Here is a 22,425-nt window from a genome sequence, read left to right as displayed (position 1 = left end):
TGAAGACAACATGATTCAATTGCAGGAGACCGTTCCGGACCGCCGCTGGACCCCCAGGTAATTTAAGGCATTTGGGGGGGTTCGGGAGGGTGGGGGATTTAATTTAAAGGGTCGGGGGTGGGTTTTAGGGTGTTTTAGTGGGCCGGTTTTCCTGCCCTCCCCCTTCCCCCGATTTAGCTACGGAACGCCGCTGGACCCCCAGGTAATTTAAGGCATTTGGGGGGGGGGGGGTTCGGGAGGGTGGGGGATTTAATTTAAAGGGTCGGGGTGGGTTTTAGGGTGTTTTAGTGTGCCCGTTTTCCTGCCCTCCCCCTTCCCCCGATTTAGCTACGGACCGCCACTGGACCCCCAGGTAATTTAAGGCATTTGGGGGAGGGTTCGGGAGGGTGGGGGATTTAATTTAAAGGGTCGGGGGTGGGTTTTAGGGTGTTTTAGTGTGCCGGTTTTCCTGCCCTCCCCCTTCCCCCGATTTAGCTACGGACCGCCGCTGGACCCCCAGGTAATTTAAGGCATTTGGGGGGGGTTCGGGAGGGTGGGGGATTTAATTTAAAGGGTCGGGGGTGGGTTTTAGGGGGTTTTAGTGTGCCGGTTCACGATTTTCACGATACTCTAAACACCCAAACGGCAAGGATACGATTCCCTCCCCCTCCCAGCCGAAATCGATCGTTAAGACGATCGAGGACACGATTCACATCTCTATGCCATACTGGGTCAGACCAAGGGTCCATCAAGCCCAGCATCCTGCTTCCAACAGAGGCCAATCCAGGCCATAAGAACCTGGCAATTACCCAAAAACTAAGTCTATTCCATGTTACCGTTCCTAGTAATAGCAATGGCTAATTTCTTTTTTTTTTTATAATTTATTCTTTATTATGATTTTCAAATATTACAAGTAAGACAAATCTTACTAAAGGAAAAAATAGGTTCCATCCATAACAAATCAATACATAAAACTTAAGAAACATTTATAACATAGATCATCAAAAACTTTGATAAGCATCCTCTAAGATGAAATATTTGAGGGGAGACAGATTCCAGGAGTAAACTTAGGAAATTCAACATTTTCATGTCTCTTAAAGAAATGGCCTAGTATAATTGGCAGCACATATTATTCTTAGATCCCACTTAGTGCTCACTAGGGGATATTACAGAAATCACCTTAGCATTTACAAACGATTTGAGCTGCTCTGGATAATAAAAAACAAAACATTCATCTTTACATTTCACAATGCATCTACTCGGATATCTCAAGACATAAGAGTATCCCATACTTTTGACTTGTGATCTATAGGCTAAGAATTCCCTTCTCCTTTGTTGTGTAACACGAGCAAGGTCCGGGAAAATTCTCACCATAGCTCCATAGAATGGAGTTGACATATTTTTAAAGAAACTCTTCATCACAATTCCCATATCATATTCTGATACAAAAGTAACTAGAAGAGTAGCTCTATCACACAATTCTACTGAGGAATCTTCCAGGTACTGGGTTAAATTCTCCATAATCTCAGCCTGATTTCCAGGACGTCGTCTAACCATTTGTGGAGATAAAAGAAAAACTTGCTTAACTATGCACTGTAAACCATGCTCGTTAAGCTTCAAATTTTCAAGGAAATATTTCTTTAGTCACATCAATTGTTTTCCCCACAATTCTAGGAAAGTTTAAGAATCTAAGATTGAGATGTTTGGAGTAGTTCTCTAAATTTTCAATTCTGCGAGAGGCCAATGTAACATCTTTAATCAACTTAGTAGTACAATCGTTATTTGTTTTCAAAGTGGTTTCCATCGAATCAATCCTGGATTCACTTTTCCCCACATTTTCTTCTATTTTTTCCACCTTTGTGTTGAGAATTTCAGCTTTTGCATTGGTCTCTTGCATAGACTTGCCCAAACCAGCCACTAAGTCCCATAATGCGTCAAGAGTCACAATTGCTGGCTTTGTTGGCATTTGAAAGTGGCTTGACTCACCCACTTTCTCATCCAGCCTTCTTTCCTCCGTCATCAGCCGGTCACTTCTCTCCCTTTCTCCCTGCTCGGGGGTCGATGTGCGGACCACCACCTCAATTCCTCCAACTCTACACACAGCAGGACCTTTAGGAGATTCAGACAGGCTGCTAAAATCTCCTCCGAGTTCCACTCCTGCTGATGCCACAGTTGCCCCTTTGGCAGGCTGCTCCTCGACAAACACGGGGGAGCCGGTGGAAGACATCATCAACAGGCGCCGAGGATCTGGAGGGGTGAATGCCACTTCCCCCTGCGACGTGGAAGCTCCTTCCTCCAACGCCTGAACGAGGGCATTCTCCTCCAATTTCGCTGCCAATGCCAAGTGAGTAGGAAGTTATTAATCGCTGCCCTGATATCGGGAGAGGGTCGGAGGGGTATTTTTCCCTTTCTTTTTGCCGGCATTTCAAAGGAAATTTCACAGAAACTTCAGAGCAGTGTTCTCTCAGCAGCTGTAAGCGGCCATCTTGTCTCTCCCCCCGCAGCAGTGGCTAATTTCTAAGTAAACTTAATTAATAGCAGGTAATGGACTTCTTCTCCAAGAACGTATCCAATCCTTTTTTAAACACAGCTATACTAACTGCACTAACCACATCCTCTGGCAACAAATTCCAGAGTTTAATTGTGCGTTGAGTGAAAAAGAACTTTCTCTGATTAGTTTCAAATGTGCCACATGCTAACTTCATGGAGTGCCCCCTAGTATTTCTATTATCCGAAAGAGTAAATAACCGATTCACATCTACCCATTCTAGACCTCTCATGATTTTAAACACCTCTATCATATCCCCCCTCAGCCGTCTCTTCTCCAAGCTGAAAAGTCTTAACCTCTTTAGTCTTTCCTCATAGTGGAGCTGTTCCATTCCCCTTATCATTTTGGTAGCCCTTCTCTGTACCTTCTCCATCGCAATTATATCTTTCTTGAGATGTGGCGACCAGAATTGTACACAGTATTCAAGGTGCGGTCTCACCATGGAGTGATACAGAGGCATTATGACATTTTCCGTTTTATTCACCATTCCCTTTCTACTAATTCCCAACATTCTGTTGGCTTTTTTGACTGCTGCAGCACACTGAACCGAAGATTTCAATGTGTTATCCACTATGATGCCTAGATCTCTTTCTTGGGTAGTAGCACCTAATATGGAACCTAACATTGTGTAACTATGACATGGATTATTTTTCCCTATATGCATCACCTTGCACTTATCCACATTAAATTGTATCTGCCATTTTGATCCCCAATTTTCCAGTCTCACAAGGTCTTCCTGCAATTTATCACAATCTGCTTGTGATTTAAGTGTTCTGAACAGTTTTGTATCATCTGCAAATTTGATTACTCACTCGTCGTATTTCTTTCCAGATCATTTATAAATATATTGAAAAGTAAGGGTCCCAATACAGATCCCTGAGGCACTCCACTGCCCACTCCCTTCCACTGAGAAAATTGTCCATTTAATCCTACTCTCCTATCGCCACCTATCATGACTTTTTACTTTTCCTAGAAGCCTCTCATGAGGAACTTTGTCAAATGCCTTCTGAAAATCCAAGTACACTACATCTACCGGTTCACCTTTATCTACATGTTTATTAACTCCTTCAAAAAAGTGAAGCAGATTTGTGAGGCAAGACTTGCCTTGGGTAAAGCCATGCTGACTTTGTTCCATTAAACCATGTTTTTCTATATGTTCTGTGATTTTGATGTTTAGAACACTTTCCACTATTTTTCCTGGCACTGAAGTCAGGCTAACCAGTCTGTAGTTTCCCGGATCGCCCCTGGAGCCCTTTTTAAATATTGGGGTTACATTTGCTATCTTCAGGTACAATGGATGATTTTAATGATAGGTTACAAATTTTTACTAATAGGTCTAAAATTTCATTTTTTAGTTCCTTCAGAACTCTGGGGTGTGTACCATCCGGTCCAGGCGATTTATTACTCTTCAGTTTGTCAATCAGGTCTACCACATCTTCTAGGTTCACCGTGATTTGGTTCAGTCCATCTGAATCATTACCCATGAAAACCTTCTCCAGTACGGATATCTGCCCAACATCCTCTTCAGTAAACACCAAAGCAAAGAAATCATTTAATCTTTCCACAATGGCCTTATCTTCTCTAAGTGTCCCTTTAACCCCTCGATCATCTAATGGTCCAACTGACTCCCTCACAGGCTTTCTGCTTTGGATATATTTAAAAACGTTTTTACTGTGAGTTTTTGCCTCTACGGCCAACTTCTTTTCAAATTCTCTCTTAGCCTGTCTTATCAATGTCTTACATTTAACTTGCCAACGTTTGTGCATTATCCTATTTTCTTCTGTTGGATCCTTCTTCCAATTTTTGAATGAATATTTTTTGGATAAAATAGTTTCTTACAACCTCCCCTTTTAACCATGCCGGTAATTGTTTTGCCTTCTTTCTACCTTTCTTAATGTGTGGAATTCATCTGGACTGTGCTTCTAGGATGGTATTTTTTAACAATGGCCATGCCTCTTGCACACTTTTTATTTTGTAGCTGCTCCTTTCAGTTTTTTTCTAACTATTTTTCTCATTTTATCAAAGTTTTCCTTTTGAAAGTTTAGCACGAGAGCCATGGATTTGCTTATTGTCCCCCTTCCAGTCATTAATTCAAATTTGATCATATTATGATCACTATTGCCAAGCGGTCCCACCACCATTACCTCTCTCCCCAAATCCTGCGCTCCACTGAGAATTAGATCTAAAATTTCTCCCTCTCTCATCGGTTCCTGAACCAATTGCTCCATAAAGCTATCATTTATTCCATCCAGGAACTGTATCTCTGTAGCGTGTTCTGATGATACATTTACCCAGTCAATATTAGGGTAATTGAAGTCTCCCATTATTACCGCACTACCAATTTGGTTAGCTTCCCTAATTTCTGCTTCATATGACCATTCTTTTGACGCTCTCCTCATCTAGACCTCAGCCTTGCTTGTCACTGCTTCCAGATTGCCACCAGCCCTGATCCCAGCTTGCTTAAAAACGCCTCTCCAGCTTTTGTCCTGGACGTGGTTCATTCAGGCTTTGGCCTGCTCTTGCTCCGGCGCCCTCTGTCAAACTGTGTTCCTATTGGCACCTGGGTCTCCGGGACTCCGCCTCGTCCAGTACAGACTGATACCTACACTAGTTGCTGCCTCTGGGCTGACCTCGATCCACCCATTGACGACCACTGACAGAGGCCACCTAAGCCCAGCTGGCCCCTGCACCCAAAGGCTCAACCTGGCTGCCGATGGTGGGAACCCGTAGGATCCCTCCTACAGGTAGCATCAACCCCACCTCGGCCCAAGGGTCCACCTCCGGCGCTACACCAGGTAGTTGTGACCTGGATTGGTCAATGTTAGAAACAGGATACTGGGCTTGATGGACTTTTAGTCTAACCCAATATGGCAAGTCTCATGTTCTTATGTTCTTATGACCATTATGTGATCATATTCTCTTTATTAGCGCCCTTAATTTTGAGTAAAATGATAAAAATAAAGAAGTATAAAAGTGCAGTAGTTGACCCAGATACATTTTAGGAAAGATGATTGCAGTTTTTAAGCCACCAGCTTGATGAAGAGCGAGGGGTCGATATTATGCGCCTGTTTTAAACAATGGGATGGTTCCTTGTCTACTATTTACGAGCAATTAGTTCCTGAAAAGGAAGTTTGGGTAAGCCTGTATAGGAGAAGGATGTAAAGGTTTAGTTTTGAAAAGACAGGAATTACAAAGGTCTGAAAGACAATAGTGTAAACAAAGCGGTCTCTATTAATGAACGATGAAATCTTTAAAGTATGGTGTTAGCAAAGAGGACTTATTTTAATGAATTGATTAAATCTTCCCTTAATTATCTGAAGAAGTTATTTTATAAACTAAAAGCTCTATTAAAACAGCCTGCTAAGTGTGATTAGGAGCTTCCCAACTGTGAGAGTTCAGCTAATTTTTTTTCTATAAGAAGGTGGTGAAATTGCAGGCTTCTTTTAAAGATAAGCAGCAGGGTTTAAACATCAGTGAAGACTGTCTGGGGACTGCCTCCATGAAATGGGAGCAGTTTACAATTACTGAATCAGAGCGAGTGAGTTATTTCTCGATTTCATTCTACATACAACCCACTTGCTCCATGCCCTTTGTAGGTTGGTTAGGTTGTTAAAAGCATGTATGCATGAGCATTTAATATGTACTGTGTAGTGCGACTAAACATTTCTCTAATGTTGCATGACATAAGCAGCATCTTTGCAAGAAGGTTATTTCCCCAACTCTTTGAAACAAGCAACTGTTAGGCTCATTCAAAAAATTCAATCCCTGTCTGTGAAAGAGGCAATTAAACAAATACTTGAATGAATATAGTATTTTAGATTTTGGCATTTGGTACTGAGATTTGTTTGGCACTATTTATAGATGAACTATAGCAGAAGATATATGAGGGTCAGTGGTGATATTAGGACAGCGTGATACTTCCACCGCTTTCGGTACAGTAGATCATGGCATTTTTTTTGTCACGGCCACAGCAGATCAGAATTAGGTAGAAGTGTACTGCAGTGGCTTCTGTAACGTTTGCTGGTCGCAATGTCATCCTGCAACTGGCAGCACTCATCCCAGGATGCCGCTGGCCACTGAAGAAGCAGGAATGCTGCCATGGTGCCCTCAGCACTGCTGCTCCCTGGGCTTCCCTAGGCTCATGCGTGCATGGCGCAGCGCCTTATGAAGACCTCGCAGTGGGGAACCCGGCTGCCGGCGTGCATCGACGACATCACGTGGCTGGATGTAAAGGGCCCAATCGCGCTCCAAAGAATTGCCTCAGCAACAGGTCCTCCTGCTCGGTTGCAGTGCATGTTGTTCCTTGGTTCCTGATCCTGCATTTCGCCAATCGCTGCCCCGAGGAGTTGGGAAACTGGGGCATCTAGGGTTGGTCAAAGAGGCAACCCTGGGCCAGATTCCTCCCTCTCTACAATTGGATTCGCTGTCTGCCTCCCCTTCGGAGAGACCATGATATATACAGAAGTCTTCGTTGTCTCCAGCACAGAAAAGGTATTAGTACAGCAACATAAGCTACCCACAAGCACCCTGACAAATGCCTTCACTATCTCTTCTGTCTATGGAGACCCCCCTACCCAGTCATCTGCCATTGGTTACTGCCCCTCTTAAGATACATACAGGCCTTCTTCACAATGAACATATCATCTTTTATGTGTTGCCCAAAAGGGTTAACCCCGTTATTCTTAGGTTGCCCTGGTTATATCTTCATCAACCAGTTATAGATTGGGACACACTGCAAATTGCTCATTGGGGTCCATCCTGTCTACAAAATTGCCTAGCTCCTGTCCTGCCAGCAGTCACCATAGCTTGGGCTGCTTCTCCTGCCTTACCAGGCTTGCCGCACCAATATGCAGCTTTCTTGGACATCTTCAGTAAACAGTAGGCTGAGACGTTGCTCCCTTATTGATCCCTTGATTGCCTGATAGATTTCCTACCTGGGAAAATACCCCCCTAGAGGTTGGGTTTTACCCTTTGTCAGAACCTGAGATGCAGGCCATGTCAAAATATATCCAGGAAAATGTAGACAGGGGCTTCATCTGACCCTCATCTTCTCCAGCAGGTGCAGACTTTTTCTTTGTGGGGAAAAAGGCTGGTTCTTTTAGGTCCTGCATCGATTAAATAGGCCTCAATGCTATCACATGAAAAAAATATTATCTGCTGCCTCTTATCATAGGATTATTTGACCAACTCCAACAGGCACAAATCTTCACCAAGCTTGACTGCACAGAGCCTATAAGCTTATATGTATCTGTGAAAGCAACAAATGGAAGATGGCCTTCAACACCATAGATGGCTATTATGAATATTTATTTGGTGAAGTAATTCGGCTTATGTAATGTTCCTGCTGTCTTCCAACACATGGTCACTGAGATTTTTTGGCAAATCTCACTGAAATAGACAGTTCATCACACTGCCCTCTTTTAACAAGTTGATCTGTATTGCATTCCACCATTGTCTCCTAAAAAACATATATCAAAATGTTCTTATCAACACTAAAATTATATACTCCAAGGTATTACAGTCTATAACCGTGTAATCCAAACTTAGCAATCAATGCTGTAAACATGTGCAGTGATGTATGGGATAGAGCTGGAGAGAACACTGATGCAAGTATGGTGGTGGCAGATATTCAGTTCATGGGGTACGTAATGTTATTTTGAAATATCAACTAGATAAATGAGGCTTGACCGACATGCCGTAAATGCTCAGTAGAGAGTAGCTCTACTGCGCATGCGCGAGAGCATGTCAGTCAGAGGGGAGCAACATGGTGCTGGGAGCAAATGGAGCAGCGGAGGGCTGTCTTGGAAGCGGCGGGTAGGAGCAGCGGCAGCAGCACAGAAGGTCTCCGGGGGTGTCTCTCTCGCGCTGTGAGAAGCAGTGGCGATGGCGGCACAGACACAGAAATGGGAGGTCTCCGTGAGTCTCTCTCTCGCGCGTGCCTCATCACCGAGTGTCGGGCGGGCCAGCAATGAGCCCGGTGGAGAGGCGCGAGCAAGAGAGAGACCCTGGAGACCTCCCATGTAGCAGCGGCGGCGGTATCTAAGCATTGGGCGGGCCAGCAACGAGCCTGGTCGAGAGACGCGTGCAAGAGAGAGACCCTGGAGACCTCCCATGTAGCAGCGGCGGCGGTATCGAAGCGTCAGGCGGGCCAGCAACGAGCCTGGTGGTGAGGCGCACGTTCTGGATAAGAGAAGAAGAGAGAATGGAGGAGGGCTGAGAGAGAGGTACAGGGTTGTAGAGGAGGTGGGAGGGGAAGGAAGAGGATGTGAGTAAGTGGAAAGGGTAAAGTGGAGTACAGAAAAAGGGAGTGGAGGAGGGTTGAGGGAGAGGGAAGGGGTTGAGGAGGTGGGGGGGAAGGAAAGGGAAGATGAGAGGGTATGGAAGGAAGAGGTGGTGAGTAAGGGAAGGGTAAAGTTATGGAGTAGAGAAAGAGGGAGTGGAGGAGGGCTAGGGAAGAAGGAAAGGGAAGGTGAGAGGGGAAGGGAAGAGGATATGACTGAACAAGTGGGAAGGGTAAGAAGTTCTGGAGAAGAGAAAAAAGAGTGGAGGAGGAGGAGGGCTGGGAGAGGGAAGGAGTTGTAGATGAGGTGAGAAGGGAAGGAAAGGAAAGATGAGAGGGATGGAAGGGAAATGGAAGTTGTGGAGAACAGAGCGACTCTAACCGTGCCGGTCTGACCGATGGAATCTCGTTTTAACGGGCTTAACGGCTAGAGATTTTATATTTGATTGCAGGCATTTTGAAAAAGATTAATTGGAATGATGTGATATGGAGTTTTAACCTGGTGGTTAATTAAGAGACCGGTGTAGAGCAGTTGTGTTTACAGCATTGATTGCTAAGTTTGGATTACATGGTCATAGACGGTAATACCTTGGAGTATATAATTTTAGTGTTGATAAAAGTTTTTGATATACATTTTTGGAAAATCTTCGGTCCTGAGGAAAACTCATGGGAACCTACATCCAATCTTCAAGCACCTCAGATGGTACAGGACTTCCATCAACAGATAGAGCAGCTTTTAAACTAGAGCAAAGTGGAAAGCCAACAGTCGCTCAGCAGCGCATGGTTCGGAGAGAGGTATCTTCAAAGGATACTAATGATGCATCTAAGAAAGCTAAAAAGTCATGGGATAGGAGGCGATGTCCTTTCGTGGATTACAAACTGGTTAAAAGACCGGAAACAGAGAGTAGGATTAAATGGACAATTTTCTCAGTGGAAAAGGGTAAACAGTGGAGTGCCTCAGGGATCTGTACTTGGACCGGTGCTTTTCAATATATATATAAATGATCTGGAAAGGAATACGAGTGAGGTTATCAAATTTGCAGATGATACAAAATTATGCAGAGTAGTTAAATCTCAAGCAGATTGTGATGAATTACAGGAAGACCTTGCGAGACAGGAAGATTGGGCATCTAAATGGCAGATGAAATTTAATGTGGACAAGTGCAAGGTGTTGCATATAGTGAAAAATAACTCTTACTTTAATTACACAATGTTAGGTTCTATCTTAGGAGTTACCATCCAGGAAAGAGATCTAGGCGTCATAGTGGAAAATATATTGAAACCGTCTGCCCAGTATGCTGTGGTGATCAAAAAAGCAAAAAGATTGTTAGGATTTATTAGGAAGGGAATGGAAAATAAAACAGAGGATGTCATAACGCCTCTATATCACTCCAATGTGAGGCCGCACCTTGAATACTGTGTACAATTCTGGTCGCCGCATCTCAAAAAAGATATAATTGTGATGGAGAAGGTACAGAGAAGGGCAACCAAAATGATAAGTTGCATGGAACGGCTCCCCTATGAGGAAAGGCTGAAAAAGTTAGGTCTGTTCAGTTTGGAGAAGAGATGATTGAGGGGGGGGATATGATAGAACTTACTTTCAACTCAAGCAACTCAACTCCGTCAGAGTAATCAACAACCTTGGACAACTCCTTAATGTTATTTTTCTTTTTCTAATTTGGCAGGTTTTATTACCTTGGTTATTTCTTTTTTAGCTCATTGTTAATTTCTCTTTCACCTTCTCTACAATCCAAGTTGCATTATGTCCCTGTTTTATTGTAACTGCTATTTTCCTATTCTATCACATGTTAATGTTAAGTGTTTTTAAGTATTTATCCTTTTGTCACACCCTGTTTATTGTAAACCGGCATGATGCGACTCCCATCGCGAATGCCGGTATATAAGAAATTCAAATAAATAAATAAATAAATAGAAGTCTACAAAATCAGGAAAGGACTTGATCAAGTTAATGTAAATTGATTATTTACTCTCTCAGATAATAGAAGGACCAGGGGACACTCCATGAAGTTAGCAAGTAGCAGATTTAAAACAAATCAAAGAAATTCTTTTTCACTCTTCTCTGGAATTCATTGCCAGAGGATGTGGTTACAATAGTTAGTGTAACTGGGTTTAAAAAAGGTTTGGATAAGTTTCTAGAGCAAAAATCGATAAACTGCTTTTATGGAAATTAAAAAGCAATAGTAGCATGTAATTTATCTAATGTTTGGGTACTTGCCAGGTACTTGTGACTTGGTTTGGCCTCTGTTGGAAACAGGATACTGGGCTTGATGGACCCTTGGTCTGACCCAGTATGGCATTTTCTTATGTTCTTATGTAGTTCCCCCATAAGCCCAAACCTAGAGGCCTCAGGAAGGGGCTTAGAGGGGGGGGGGGGGGGGTACTGTACCGTTTACCGGTTCCAGGGTCATCTCGCAACTGCCAGCACTCATCCCAGGACACTGACAGCCTCCAAAGAGGCAGGAACACCGCCATAATGCCATCAGCACTGCTGCTCCCTGGGCTGTCCTGGGCACATGTGCGCGCATGATCCAGCAGCTTATGTAGAGCCTGTGGCAGGAAATCCGGCTGCCGGCGCACATCAATGATATCCGGCTGCCGGCGCACATCAATGATATCCGGCTGCCGGCGCACATCAATGATATCCGGCTGCCAGCGCATCAATGATATCCGGCTGCCAGCACATCAATGATATCCGGCTGCCGGCGCACATCAGTGATATCCGGCTGCCGGCACACATCAATGATATCCGGCTGCTGGCGCACATCAATGATATCCGGCTGCCGGTGCACATCAGTGATATCCGGCTGCCAGCGCATCAATGATATCCAGCTGCCGGCGCACATCAGTGATATCCGGCTGCCGGCGCACATCAATGATATCCGGCTGCCAGCGCATCAATGATATCCGGCTGCCAGCGCATCAATGATATCCGCAACAGGTTCTCCTGCCTTGGTTCCTGATCCTGCTTTGGTCCTTCGTGCCTGGTCCAGCCTTCTCAGGCCTTGCCCAGTCCAGCCCATCCTGCTGACGGATTTCCTTTATCCTGATTCTTCCGCAGTCTCCTCGTTACTGACCTCCGCCTTGGACCCAGACTCCTCTCTTGTCTGGGTTGCCACCTGCCAATGACATAATCTGCAAACTCTGTTTACGTCCTGCTCTTGGTAATTGTTGGACTGCTGCCCGTCCAGATCTTGACCTTGCCCCAGACAGTCTCTCCCTACTCGCCATAATGGACCCTCACGTAGCTCCTGCTAGCCCCTGGATCCCAAAGGCTCAACTCGTGGGGAACAAGACTGGTATGGGCCTAGTGGGTTCGGCTGCTGGACTTTATCAACCACACCACAGCACAAAGGTCCACTGTCTTTACAGGTTTCAGACTTGCTTGTCCGATACACTGCAGCAGGTGGAGTTAGGAAGGCATTGAGCTCTCTGGGGTGCTGCAGCGGTTGGCACTGTCAGCCATGTTTGATATTTTCCTCTGTTAGCCAGGTTATTGGCCTCTTTGGATGTCGGTTATTTAATCTATGCAGACGACGTCTAATTTATTATACTCTGTGTTATGGATAAGAATTTTAGTACTGGATGTGTTTGTAATAATTTCCCAGACAGACGATTTTGGATGGGATGTAATAAGTTAAAACTGTAGTACTGTGGGTTGGAAGCTGTCCTTTTCCACTGAATATGTCCCGAATGAGTGCTGATGTTTGGCTTCTTGTGGTAGCTGACGCAAGGAATTTGAGTGTAATCCTGGATTCTCAGTTAGGTCTAAAATCTCAGATTATGGCAGTAGCTAGAGCTACATTTTTTGAGAGAAAGAGAATTTGACTCTTAAAATATTATTTTCCACAAACTGATATGAGAATAGTAATATAGGCTTTGATGATAAGCAAACTGGATTACTCCAGTACTTTTAATTCTGCCTTTGGATATCATTCTCTAACTGATTTTATGTGCATTTGTTTGGCTTTTGGGTTAAAATGTTATGACTGTTAATTTGTAATCCATGTTAAACAATTCTGTATTGGATGCTGTGGAATATAAATTTGTCCATAAGAACATGCCATAGTGGGTCAGACCGAGGGTCCATCAAGCCCAGCATCCTGTTTCCAACAGAGGCCAAACCAGGCCACAAGAACCTGGCAATTACCCAAACACTAAGAAGATCCCATGCTACTGATGCAATTAATAGCAGTGGCTATTCCCTAAGTAAACTTGATTAATAGCCATTAATGGACTTCTCCAGGAACTTATCCAAACCTTTTTTGAACCCAGCTACACTAACTGCACTAACCACATCCTCTGGCAACAAATTCCAGAACTTTATTGTGTGTTGAGTGAAAAATAATTTTCTACGATTAGTCTTAAATATGCTACTTGCTAACTTCATGGAGTGCCCCCTAGTCCTTCTATTATTCGAAAATGTAAATAACCGATTCACATCTACTCGTTCAAGACCTCTCATGATCTTAAAGACCTCTATCATATCCCCCCTCAGCCGTCTCTTCTCCAAGCTGAACAGCCCTAACCTCTTCAGCCTTTCCTCATAGGGGAGCTGTTCCATCCCCTTTATCATTTTGGTTGCCCTTCTCTGTACCTTCTCCATCGCAACTATATCTTTTTTGAGATGTGGTGACCAGAATTGTACACAGTATTCAAGGTGCGGTCTCACCATGGAGCGATAAAGAGGCATTATGACATTTTTCGTTTTATTAACCATTACCTTCCTAATAATTTCTAACATTCTGTTTGCTTTTTTGACTGCTACAACACACTGAGCCGACGATTTTAAAGAATTATCCATTATGATGCCTAGATCTTTTTCCACTATGATGCCCCAATAGTTTACTTCTCCCCAATACTTTTAAAAAACATTTCCCAAGCAAAACTTACTGATTCCTTTTAGCCACCAGCAAGGTGATCCTCTCCTCTCAGTGCTCCCACTGGAATGTGGGTTACTGAGCTCTTCCCTTTCAATATATAATGTGCTTCTAAGGTAAATTTGTGCAAAACAATCCCTTTGGAGATTTACACTACAGTTAGTTGTCCTGAGTGACTCACTGCTGTTCTGATTAACAAATAATGGTACCTAATCAAATCAATGCACAATCTTAACACTTCAGTCAGCCAGAGTGACTCACTACTCTCTTGATTAACAAATGTTGGTACCTAATCAAATCAAATACACAACCGTAACACCTTTCCAAGGTGAGTAACTGAACTTTTCAACCTTGTTAATTAGGTATACACTGCTCCTAGCTTATTTCTAACTTCTGGCTACCTTTTTTTTTTCTTTTTAAATACAAACACATTAACTTCTGCTAATTAGCTGCCTTACTATTTAAAAAAAATCTAACTTTTGTTTATTAGCTGCTTTACTGACTATTTAAAGCACAAACACACTAAATAACATACAGTTCCTTAGGGTAATTTAATAAATCGTCCAAACAGGTTCTAAAATATTCTTTCCTAGTTAGCTTAAAACATAGTTTATAATCATGATGAGAATTTAAATATAATTTACAGTTGTTAGAAGATGAGTGTTTTGCCAAACGCTCTCCAGCTGATGTACATATCGCTTTTTTATACACAAAGTTTCATTATACCAAGGAACGTTTGGTTTTAATCTCTGAAGCGGCTTACTTTGCAACGGAGAAATCAAATCAGTAATAAGAACATAAGAACATGACATTCTGGGTCAGACCAAGGGTCCATCAAGCCCAGCATCCTGTTTCCAACAGAGGCCAATCCAGGCCATAAGAACCTGTCAAGTAGGGATGTGAATCGTTTTAGGACGATTAAAATTATCGTCCGATAATTTTAATATCGTCTTAAACCGTTATGGAACACAATACAATAGAGAGCCGTGAGCCGGCACACTAAAACCCCCACTAAAACCCCACTAAAACCCCCTAAAACCCCCTAAAACCCACCCCCGACCCTTTAAATTAAATCTCTCACCCTCCCGAACCCCCCCCCAATGAGTTAAATAAACTGCGGGTCCGGAACGGCAGCGGTCCGGAACGGGCTCCTGCTCCTGCATCTTGTTGTGTTCAGCCGGCACCATTTTCCAAAATGGCGCCGAAAAATGGCGGCGGCCATAGGCGAACACGATTGGACGGCAGGAGGTCCTTCCGGACCCCCGCTGGACTTTTGGCAAGTCTTGTAGGGGTCAGGAGGCCCCCCACAAGCTGGCCAAAAGTTCCTGGAGGTCCAGCGGGGGTCAGGGAGCGATTTCCCGCCGCGAATCGTTTTCGTACGGCAAATGGCGCCGGCAGGAGATCGACTGCAGGAGGTCGTTCAGCGAGGGTTCCGGCGGCAGCCATAGGCGAACACGATTGGACGGCAGGAGGTCCTTCCGGACCCCCGCTGGACTTTTGGCAAGTCTTGTAGGGGTCAGGAGGCCCCCCACAAGCTGGCCAAAAGTTCCTGGAGGTCCACCGGGGGTCAGGGAGCGATTTCCCGCCACGAATCGTTTTCGTACGGCAAATGGCGCCGGCCATACGCGTATGGCCGGCGCCATTTTCCGTACGGAAAATGGCGCCGGCAGGAGATCGACTGCAGGAGGTCGTTCAGCGAGGGTTCCGGCGCCTCGCTGAACGACCTCCTGCAGTCGATCTCCTGCCGGCGCCATTTTCCATACGGAAAATGGCGCCGGCCATACGCGTATGGCCGGCGCCATTTGCCGTACGAAAACGATTCGCGGCGGGAAATCGCTCCCTGACCCCCGCTGGACCTCCAGGAACTTTTGGCCAGCTTGTGGGGGGCCTCCTGACCCCTACAAGACTTGCCAAAAGTCCAGCGGGGGTCCGGAAGGACCTCCTGCCGTCCAATCGTGTTTGCCTATGGCCGCCGCCATTTTTCGGCGCCATTTTGGAAAATGGCGCCGGCTGAACACAACAAGATGCAGGAGCAGGAGCCCGTTCCGGACCGCTGCCGTTCCGGACCCGCAGGTTATTTAACTCATTGGGGGGGGGTTCGGGAGGGTGGGGGATTTAATTTAAAGGGTCGGGGGTGGGTTTTAGGGGGTTTTAATGTGCCGGTTTTGCGATTTTACGATTTTTCGATTTTTCACGATTTTTCACGATTTTTCACGATATTTTACCCCCCCAAACGGCAACAATACGATTCCCTCCCCCTCCCAGCCGAAATCGATCGTTAAGACGATCGAGGACACGATTCACATCTCTACTGTCAAGTACCCAAAAACTAAGTCTATTCCATGTTACCATTGCTAATGGCAGTGGCTATTCTCTAAGTCAACTTAATTAATAGCAGGTAATGGACTTCTCCTCCAAGAACTTATCCAATCCTTTTTTAAACACAGCTATACTAACTGCACTAACTACATCCTCTGGCAACAAATTCCAGAGTTTAATTGTGCGTTGAGTAAAAAATAACTTTCTCCAATTAGTTTTAAATGTGCCACTTGCTAACTTCATGGAGTGCAGCCTAGTCTTTCTATTATCTGAAAGAGTAAATAACCGATTCACATTTACCCATTCTAGACCTCTCATGATCTTAAAGGCCTCTATCATATCCCCCTCAGCCGTCTCTTCTCCAAGTTGAACAGCCCTAACCTCTTCAGCCTTTTCTCATAGGGGAGCTGTTCCATTCCCTTTATCATTTTGGTCACCCTTCTCTGTACCTTCTCCATCGCAACTATGTCTTTTTTGAGATGCGGCGACCAGAATTGTACACAGTATTCAAGGTGCGGTCTCACCATGGAGTGATACAGAGGCATTATGATATTTTCCATTATATTCACCATTCCCTTTCTAATAATTCCCAACATTGTTTGCTTTCTTGACTGCCAAGCACACTGAGCCGACAATTTGAATGTGTTATCCACTATGCTGCCCAGATCTCTTTCTTGGGTGGTAGCTCCAAATATGGAACTGTTATGGTTGTGAGGTGTTGGAGTGGATTTTTGGGTACTGTGGTGATGACCACACTCATGGGGAGGAGCCCCGTGAGGAACCACAGTACTAGGCTGGACTCGAGACACGCAAACACAGAGATTTGTCTTTTATTATACATCTGGATGATACCACCAAAGGTGGCAGTAGTGAGGTGATCCAGTAGAAGCAGTCCAGGGGACGTCGGCAGAGGAGACCCGTCTCACAATGGTAGATGTTATCAGCACACAGTAGTATAGGGAGTTCCGATGCAGGTTCCCAGTGCTGAGCTGTAGGTGAGACAGACTGACAAAGGTTAGATTACTCACTAAGTTGGTAGCTGTATTGATGAAGATCCCGGCAGGCAGAAGTAGTTGGATTGCAGGCACCAAGGCAGGGAGAGCAGGCCCTCAAGGAGCAAGTACCTGATCCCTGATAGGCACCTGAAAGAAAGCAAAGGGCCCCCGAGGAGCGGGTACCCAAGGTTAGAGAAATACCCCGAAGGGCAAAGAGAGCTTCCAGTGGCAGCAAGGAAGCGGCAGAGCAGCTCAGACCGGAGGCGTATCCAATTCTTGCTAACTCGATTTGTTAGCAAACAAAGGGCAGGCTAAATACCCGGATGATGTGACGTCACTCGAGGGGGACGCCCCAGAGGTTCCCATCATGATGTGGATAAAGAAGTGGGTGGCGGGCGCACGTGCACCGTAGGAGGCCCTCAGGAGAAACATGGTGGATATCCTTGCCATTGCCGTTCTGGGGACGCCGGGGAGAGCGGCATGCAGACAAGGCAGTAGCCATCTTCCCAAGGCTAGCGGGGAGAGCAGCGAGAAAGGTGAGGCACAGAGGTCGAAATCGTCTGAAACCGACGGACGCAACAGGAACTTAATATTGTGTGACCATAGCATGGGTTATTTTTCTTTATATGCATCACGTTGCACTTATCCAGATTACATTTCATCTGCCATTTGGATTTCTAAGGCCTGAATGAAGGTATTAGCAACAATTGTGGCCATGCCAGTCTCAAAAGGTTTGGATTCCTTAAATCCATTACTCTTTAAACCGTACTGGATCAATAGGGTTTTTTTTTATTCTTTGGAGGCTGGTATTGTAATACAACTTCCATTGTTATCGGATAACTTAAGAGAAAAGGATATAAAAAAATGATATTGTGGTTCAACCATAACATCTAGGAATGATTAACTGATCAAAAAATGACTAGTCATGGCTTTTTGTGTGTCCATTCCTCTTCTTGCAGTGGTCCTGGACCTGCCAGACACTCTGCTGATCCATGGTGGGTTGCCAGAGCAATACCGAGCTTCACAACTGCACTTTCACTGGGGATCACTTGACACGCCGGGCTCTGAGCACAGTGTGGATGGCCAGCGGTTTCCAGGCGAGGTGAGGCTGGAGGACAGATAATCAAAGTAAAAGAAGGGAGGCTTAGATCATTTCCAGGGAGAAGGAGGGATTTTAAGGCCCCTCCATCAGGGAATAAGTATGTGTTGGGTAAAGAGCTTCACATTACACCGCAAACACCTCACATACATATAGACTGTGCTGGGATGACTGCTTCAGAAACATACACACCCTGAGAGAAACTCACCTGCATAAACCCTACGAGATGTGCGCCAGGTAATAGAGATGTGAATCGTGTGCCAGATCATCTTAACAATCAGATTCGGCTGGGGGGGGGGGGGGGGAGAAAATCTGATCGTTAAGATATGTGAATTGGAATCGTTTCCGATTCCAATTCTCATCGCTAATTTTTTTTTTAGGGAGGCCCGCGCCGCTAAAAAAAAAAAACCACCCGACCCTTTAAATTGACTCCACCCTCCCGACCCCCCCAAAACCTTTTAAAATTACCTGGTGGTCCAGGGGGGCCTTGGGGAGAGATCCAGGGGGGCCTCGGGGAGAGGAGAGATCCAAGGGGGCCTCGGGGACAGATTTCCTGTTCCCAGGCATCAGCTGTTCTAAAAAAAATGGCGCCGATGCCCCTTTGCCCTTACCATGTGACAGGGTATCCGTGCCATTGGCCGGCCCCTGTCACATGGTAGGAGCACTGGATGGCCGGTGCCATCTTTAAAGATGGCGCCGGCCATCTTTACTCATCAGCCCCTATTATAAGTATAATGTACTGCATTCTCATGCAATGTTCATCGTTATAATGTAAACCGATTTGATTTATAACTTGTTATATGAATTTCGGTATATAAAAGTGCCAAATAAAATAATAAATAAATAATTACAGGCTCAGCCCTCCAATGGTTTCAATCCTACTTACAGGACAGGCAATACAGTGTCCAAATAGGCAATTGTACGTCCAAACCAATCCCCCTTCCACAAGGTGTTCCACAAGGCTCTTCCCTCTCCTCCACTTTATTCAACATTTATCTCCTCCCCCTCTGTAACCTTCTATCCAAGCTAGGCCTCCCGCACTTCATCTATGCTGATGATGTGCAAATCCTTATACCTGTACATGACACACTTCACAAAGCCACAGAGACCTGGATCTCCACCCTATCGGTCATTAACACTCTCCAGACAAGCAACTTCCTTGCACTCAACACTGCCAAAACAGAGCTTCTCTACATTGCACCCCAAAGCATTTCCCCAACCCTTCAGTCAAACTCCCCCTTCTTCACCACTGCCTCCACCCAACATGTGCGGAGCCTCGGCATCACCATCGATAACCACTTCACCTTCAAAAAATTCATTAATAACACAATCAAAGCCTGTTACTTCAAACTTCACTCACTCAAAAAACTGAAATCCCTTCTATACCTTAGTGACTTCCGCACCATTCTACAGGCCTTCATTCTATCCAAAATTGACTACTGTAACGCTCTGCTCCTAGGACTACCCAAAAGCACGCTGCAGCCACTTCAATTGCTCCAAAATGCTGCTGCCAGGATCCTAACTAACACTCACAAACGTGACCACATCACCCCTGTACTGAAACACCTGCATTGGCTCCCAGTCACTCCTAGAATAACGTACAAATCTCTCACTCTCGTCCACAAAGCCCTCCACAACCCAAATATGCACTGGCTCGAGGAACACCTCACTTTTCACAACACAAACAGACCTACAAGACAGCAACACAGAGCAACACTGCATATTCCATCCCCCAAAGACTCTAAGCTCAGCTCCACCAAAGCTCGGGCACTATCCTTAGCTGCGCCCGCCCTTTGGAACAAACTCCCCCCTCACTACGTCAAGAATCATGCCCAAAAAAATGTAAACACAACCTGAAAACCTGCCTCTTCAAACAAGCATACTCTGAACAGCACACCTCCCCCCTCTGACCTCCACGACAATCTTGTAAATAGTCATATTTTTAAGCTACATATTTTATACTTTATGCCTTATAATTTGTAAATCGTTCAATTCTACTCTGTCTGTATTTTTGCATGTTCACTGTTTCACTGTAAAGCGATTGTAGCTGATTTTCATTTAATGTGAACCGATGAGATGTTTCCAACGTTCATCGGTATATAAAAACTTCTAAATAAATAAATAAATGTGCACCAGGTAACACTCACCCGCATACATCCTACGAGATGTGCACCCGGTAACAATTTCCTGCATATACCCCATGAGATGTGCCCCCAGGAGCACTCTCCTCCATAATCCCCATGAGATGTGCCCCCAGGAGCACTCACCTGCACACACCCCATTAGATGTGCACCTGGTGACACTCTCCTGCACGCTTGCCACGAGGTGTGCACTGGGTAATAGTTTTCTGCATACACCCCACGAGATGTACATCGGGTAACACTTTCCTGCATTCACCCCATGAGATGAGCACCAGTAACTCTCTCCTGCATACATCCCATTAGATGTGCACTGGGATATCATTATGTAGTGTTTATCTTTTGTTAGAGTAGGGGTCATGCCCTTGTAGTGTTAGGATCTATTTCTGTAGTGTTTATCTAGTTTTAGAGTAGGGGTCACTCCTTCCTGGTGATATGGATCAATAAATAAATGCTTAAAGCCAACAGCTATGGAGAAAAATGTATTATTTATTAAATTGTAAATCATATAAATATGGCATACCTCATGGAGAGAGTCAGGCAGAGTGCCTCGCTAGATACACTATTAAACTCTCAAATGATTTTACTGATAATAAGTCATTCTACAGGATTTACACTTGTACATTTCCAACCACTAATCTAGGTTACACAATTTAAAATATTTCTATGATTGCCCTTTTATTCTACATAATTAATCCAAATGGCTCTATATAATTCCCCCCTCACTCTGTATTTAAATTCACTCTCGCTTCAAATACAAATGCTATTTATGGGCCTGAAGTGGCAGCATGACCTTGGTGTGTCTAAACATAACTTCTGTAAAACTGTGGCCTTAGTAAATTTTCAGCTTGTACAGCACTTCTGTCTAATATCTCTATTTCTGCAGCATTTACCTGTGAGGCAAAAACAAAGCTCAAAACTGAAGTAAAAATGCTATAGAATACTTATTAGTAATTAAAAAGCTACTTATGTTCAAACATTTAAAAAGCTTAGGGGTGCAAGAATAATAGCTTCTTGCGTGATATGTCAAAAAGTGTATTGCTGCGTCTTCACAGCTCTTTATCATAAGTCATGCCTACAATAGAGCTCTGGGCACCTCTCTCATGGTGTTGGGATATCATTCTGTAGTGTTTTATCTAGTGTTATGATAGGGGTATCTCTCTCATGGTGTTGGGGTATCATTCTGTAGTGTTTATCTAGTGTTAGGATATGGGTCTCACTCTCCTGATGTGTGGGGTATCATTCTGTAGTGTTTATCTAGTGTTAGGCTAGGGGTCTCTTTCATGGTGTTGGGGTATCATTCTGTAGTGTTTATCTAGTGATAGGCTAGATGTCTCTCTCATGGTGTTGGGGTATCATTCTGTAGTGTTTATCTAGTGTTAGGCTAGGGGTCTCTTTCATGGTGTTGGGGTATCATTCTGTAGTGTTTATCTAGTGATAGGCTAGATGTCTCTCTCATGGTGTTGGGGTATCATTCTGTAGTGTTTATCTTGTGTTAGGATAGGGGTCACTCTCTCATGGTGTTGGGGTATCATTCTGTAGTGTTTATCTTGTGTTAGGATAGGGGTCACTCTCTCATGGTGTTGGGGTATCATTCTGTAGTGTTTATCTAGTGTTAGGATAGGGGTCACTGCTCATATGTTGGGGAATCATTCTGTAGTGTTTATCTACAGATAGGGGTCACTCTCTCGTGTTGGGGTATCATTCTGTAGTGTTTATCTAGTGTTAGGATAGGGGTCACTCTCTCATGGTGTTGGGGTATGATTCTGTAGTGCTTATCTAGTGTTAGGATAGGGGTCACTCTCATGGTGTTGGGGTATCATTCTGTAGTGTTTATTTAGTGTTAGGATAGGGGTCTCTCTCTCATGGTGTTGGGATATCATTCTGTAGTGCTTATCTAGTGTTAGGATAGGGGTCACTCTCTCATGGTGTTGGGGTATCATTCTGTAGTGTTTATCTAGTGTTAGGATAGGGGTCACTCTCTCATGGTGTTGGGGTATAATTCTGTAGTGTTTATCTAGTGTTAGAATAAGGGTCACTCTCTCATGTGTTGGGAAATCATTCTGTAGTGTTTATCTAGTGTTAGGATAGGGGTCTCTCTCTCATGGTGTTGGGGTATAATTCTGTAGTGTTTATCTAGTGTTAGGATAGGGGTCACTCTCTCATGTG

General features: G+C 44.5%; 1 protein-coding gene across 1 annotated transcript in view; it reads left to right on the top strand.

The window, feature by feature from the left end:
• Window positions 1–22,425, top strand: part of LOC115073656 (carbonic anhydrase 9-like) — a 226,135-nt gene that overhangs the window by 161,096 nt on the left and 42,614 nt on the right. Inside the window, exon 4 of the mRNA XM_029572254.1 lies at window positions 17,979–18,121. Within this exon, the coding sequence (XP_029428114.1) occupies window positions 17,979–18,121 (143 nt within the window). The remainder of the gene's footprint in view (window positions 1–17,978; window positions 18,122–22,425) is intronic.

Source organism: Rhinatrema bivittatum, chromosome 1 (genome assembly GCF_901001135.1).
Source record: "Rhinatrema bivittatum chromosome 1, aRhiBiv1.1, whole genome shotgun sequence".
Lineage (NCBI taxonomy): Eukaryota > Metazoa > Chordata > Amphibia > Gymnophiona > Rhinatrematidae > Rhinatrema > Rhinatrema bivittatum.
This window is presented reverse-complemented; position numbering and strand designations above follow the sequence as displayed.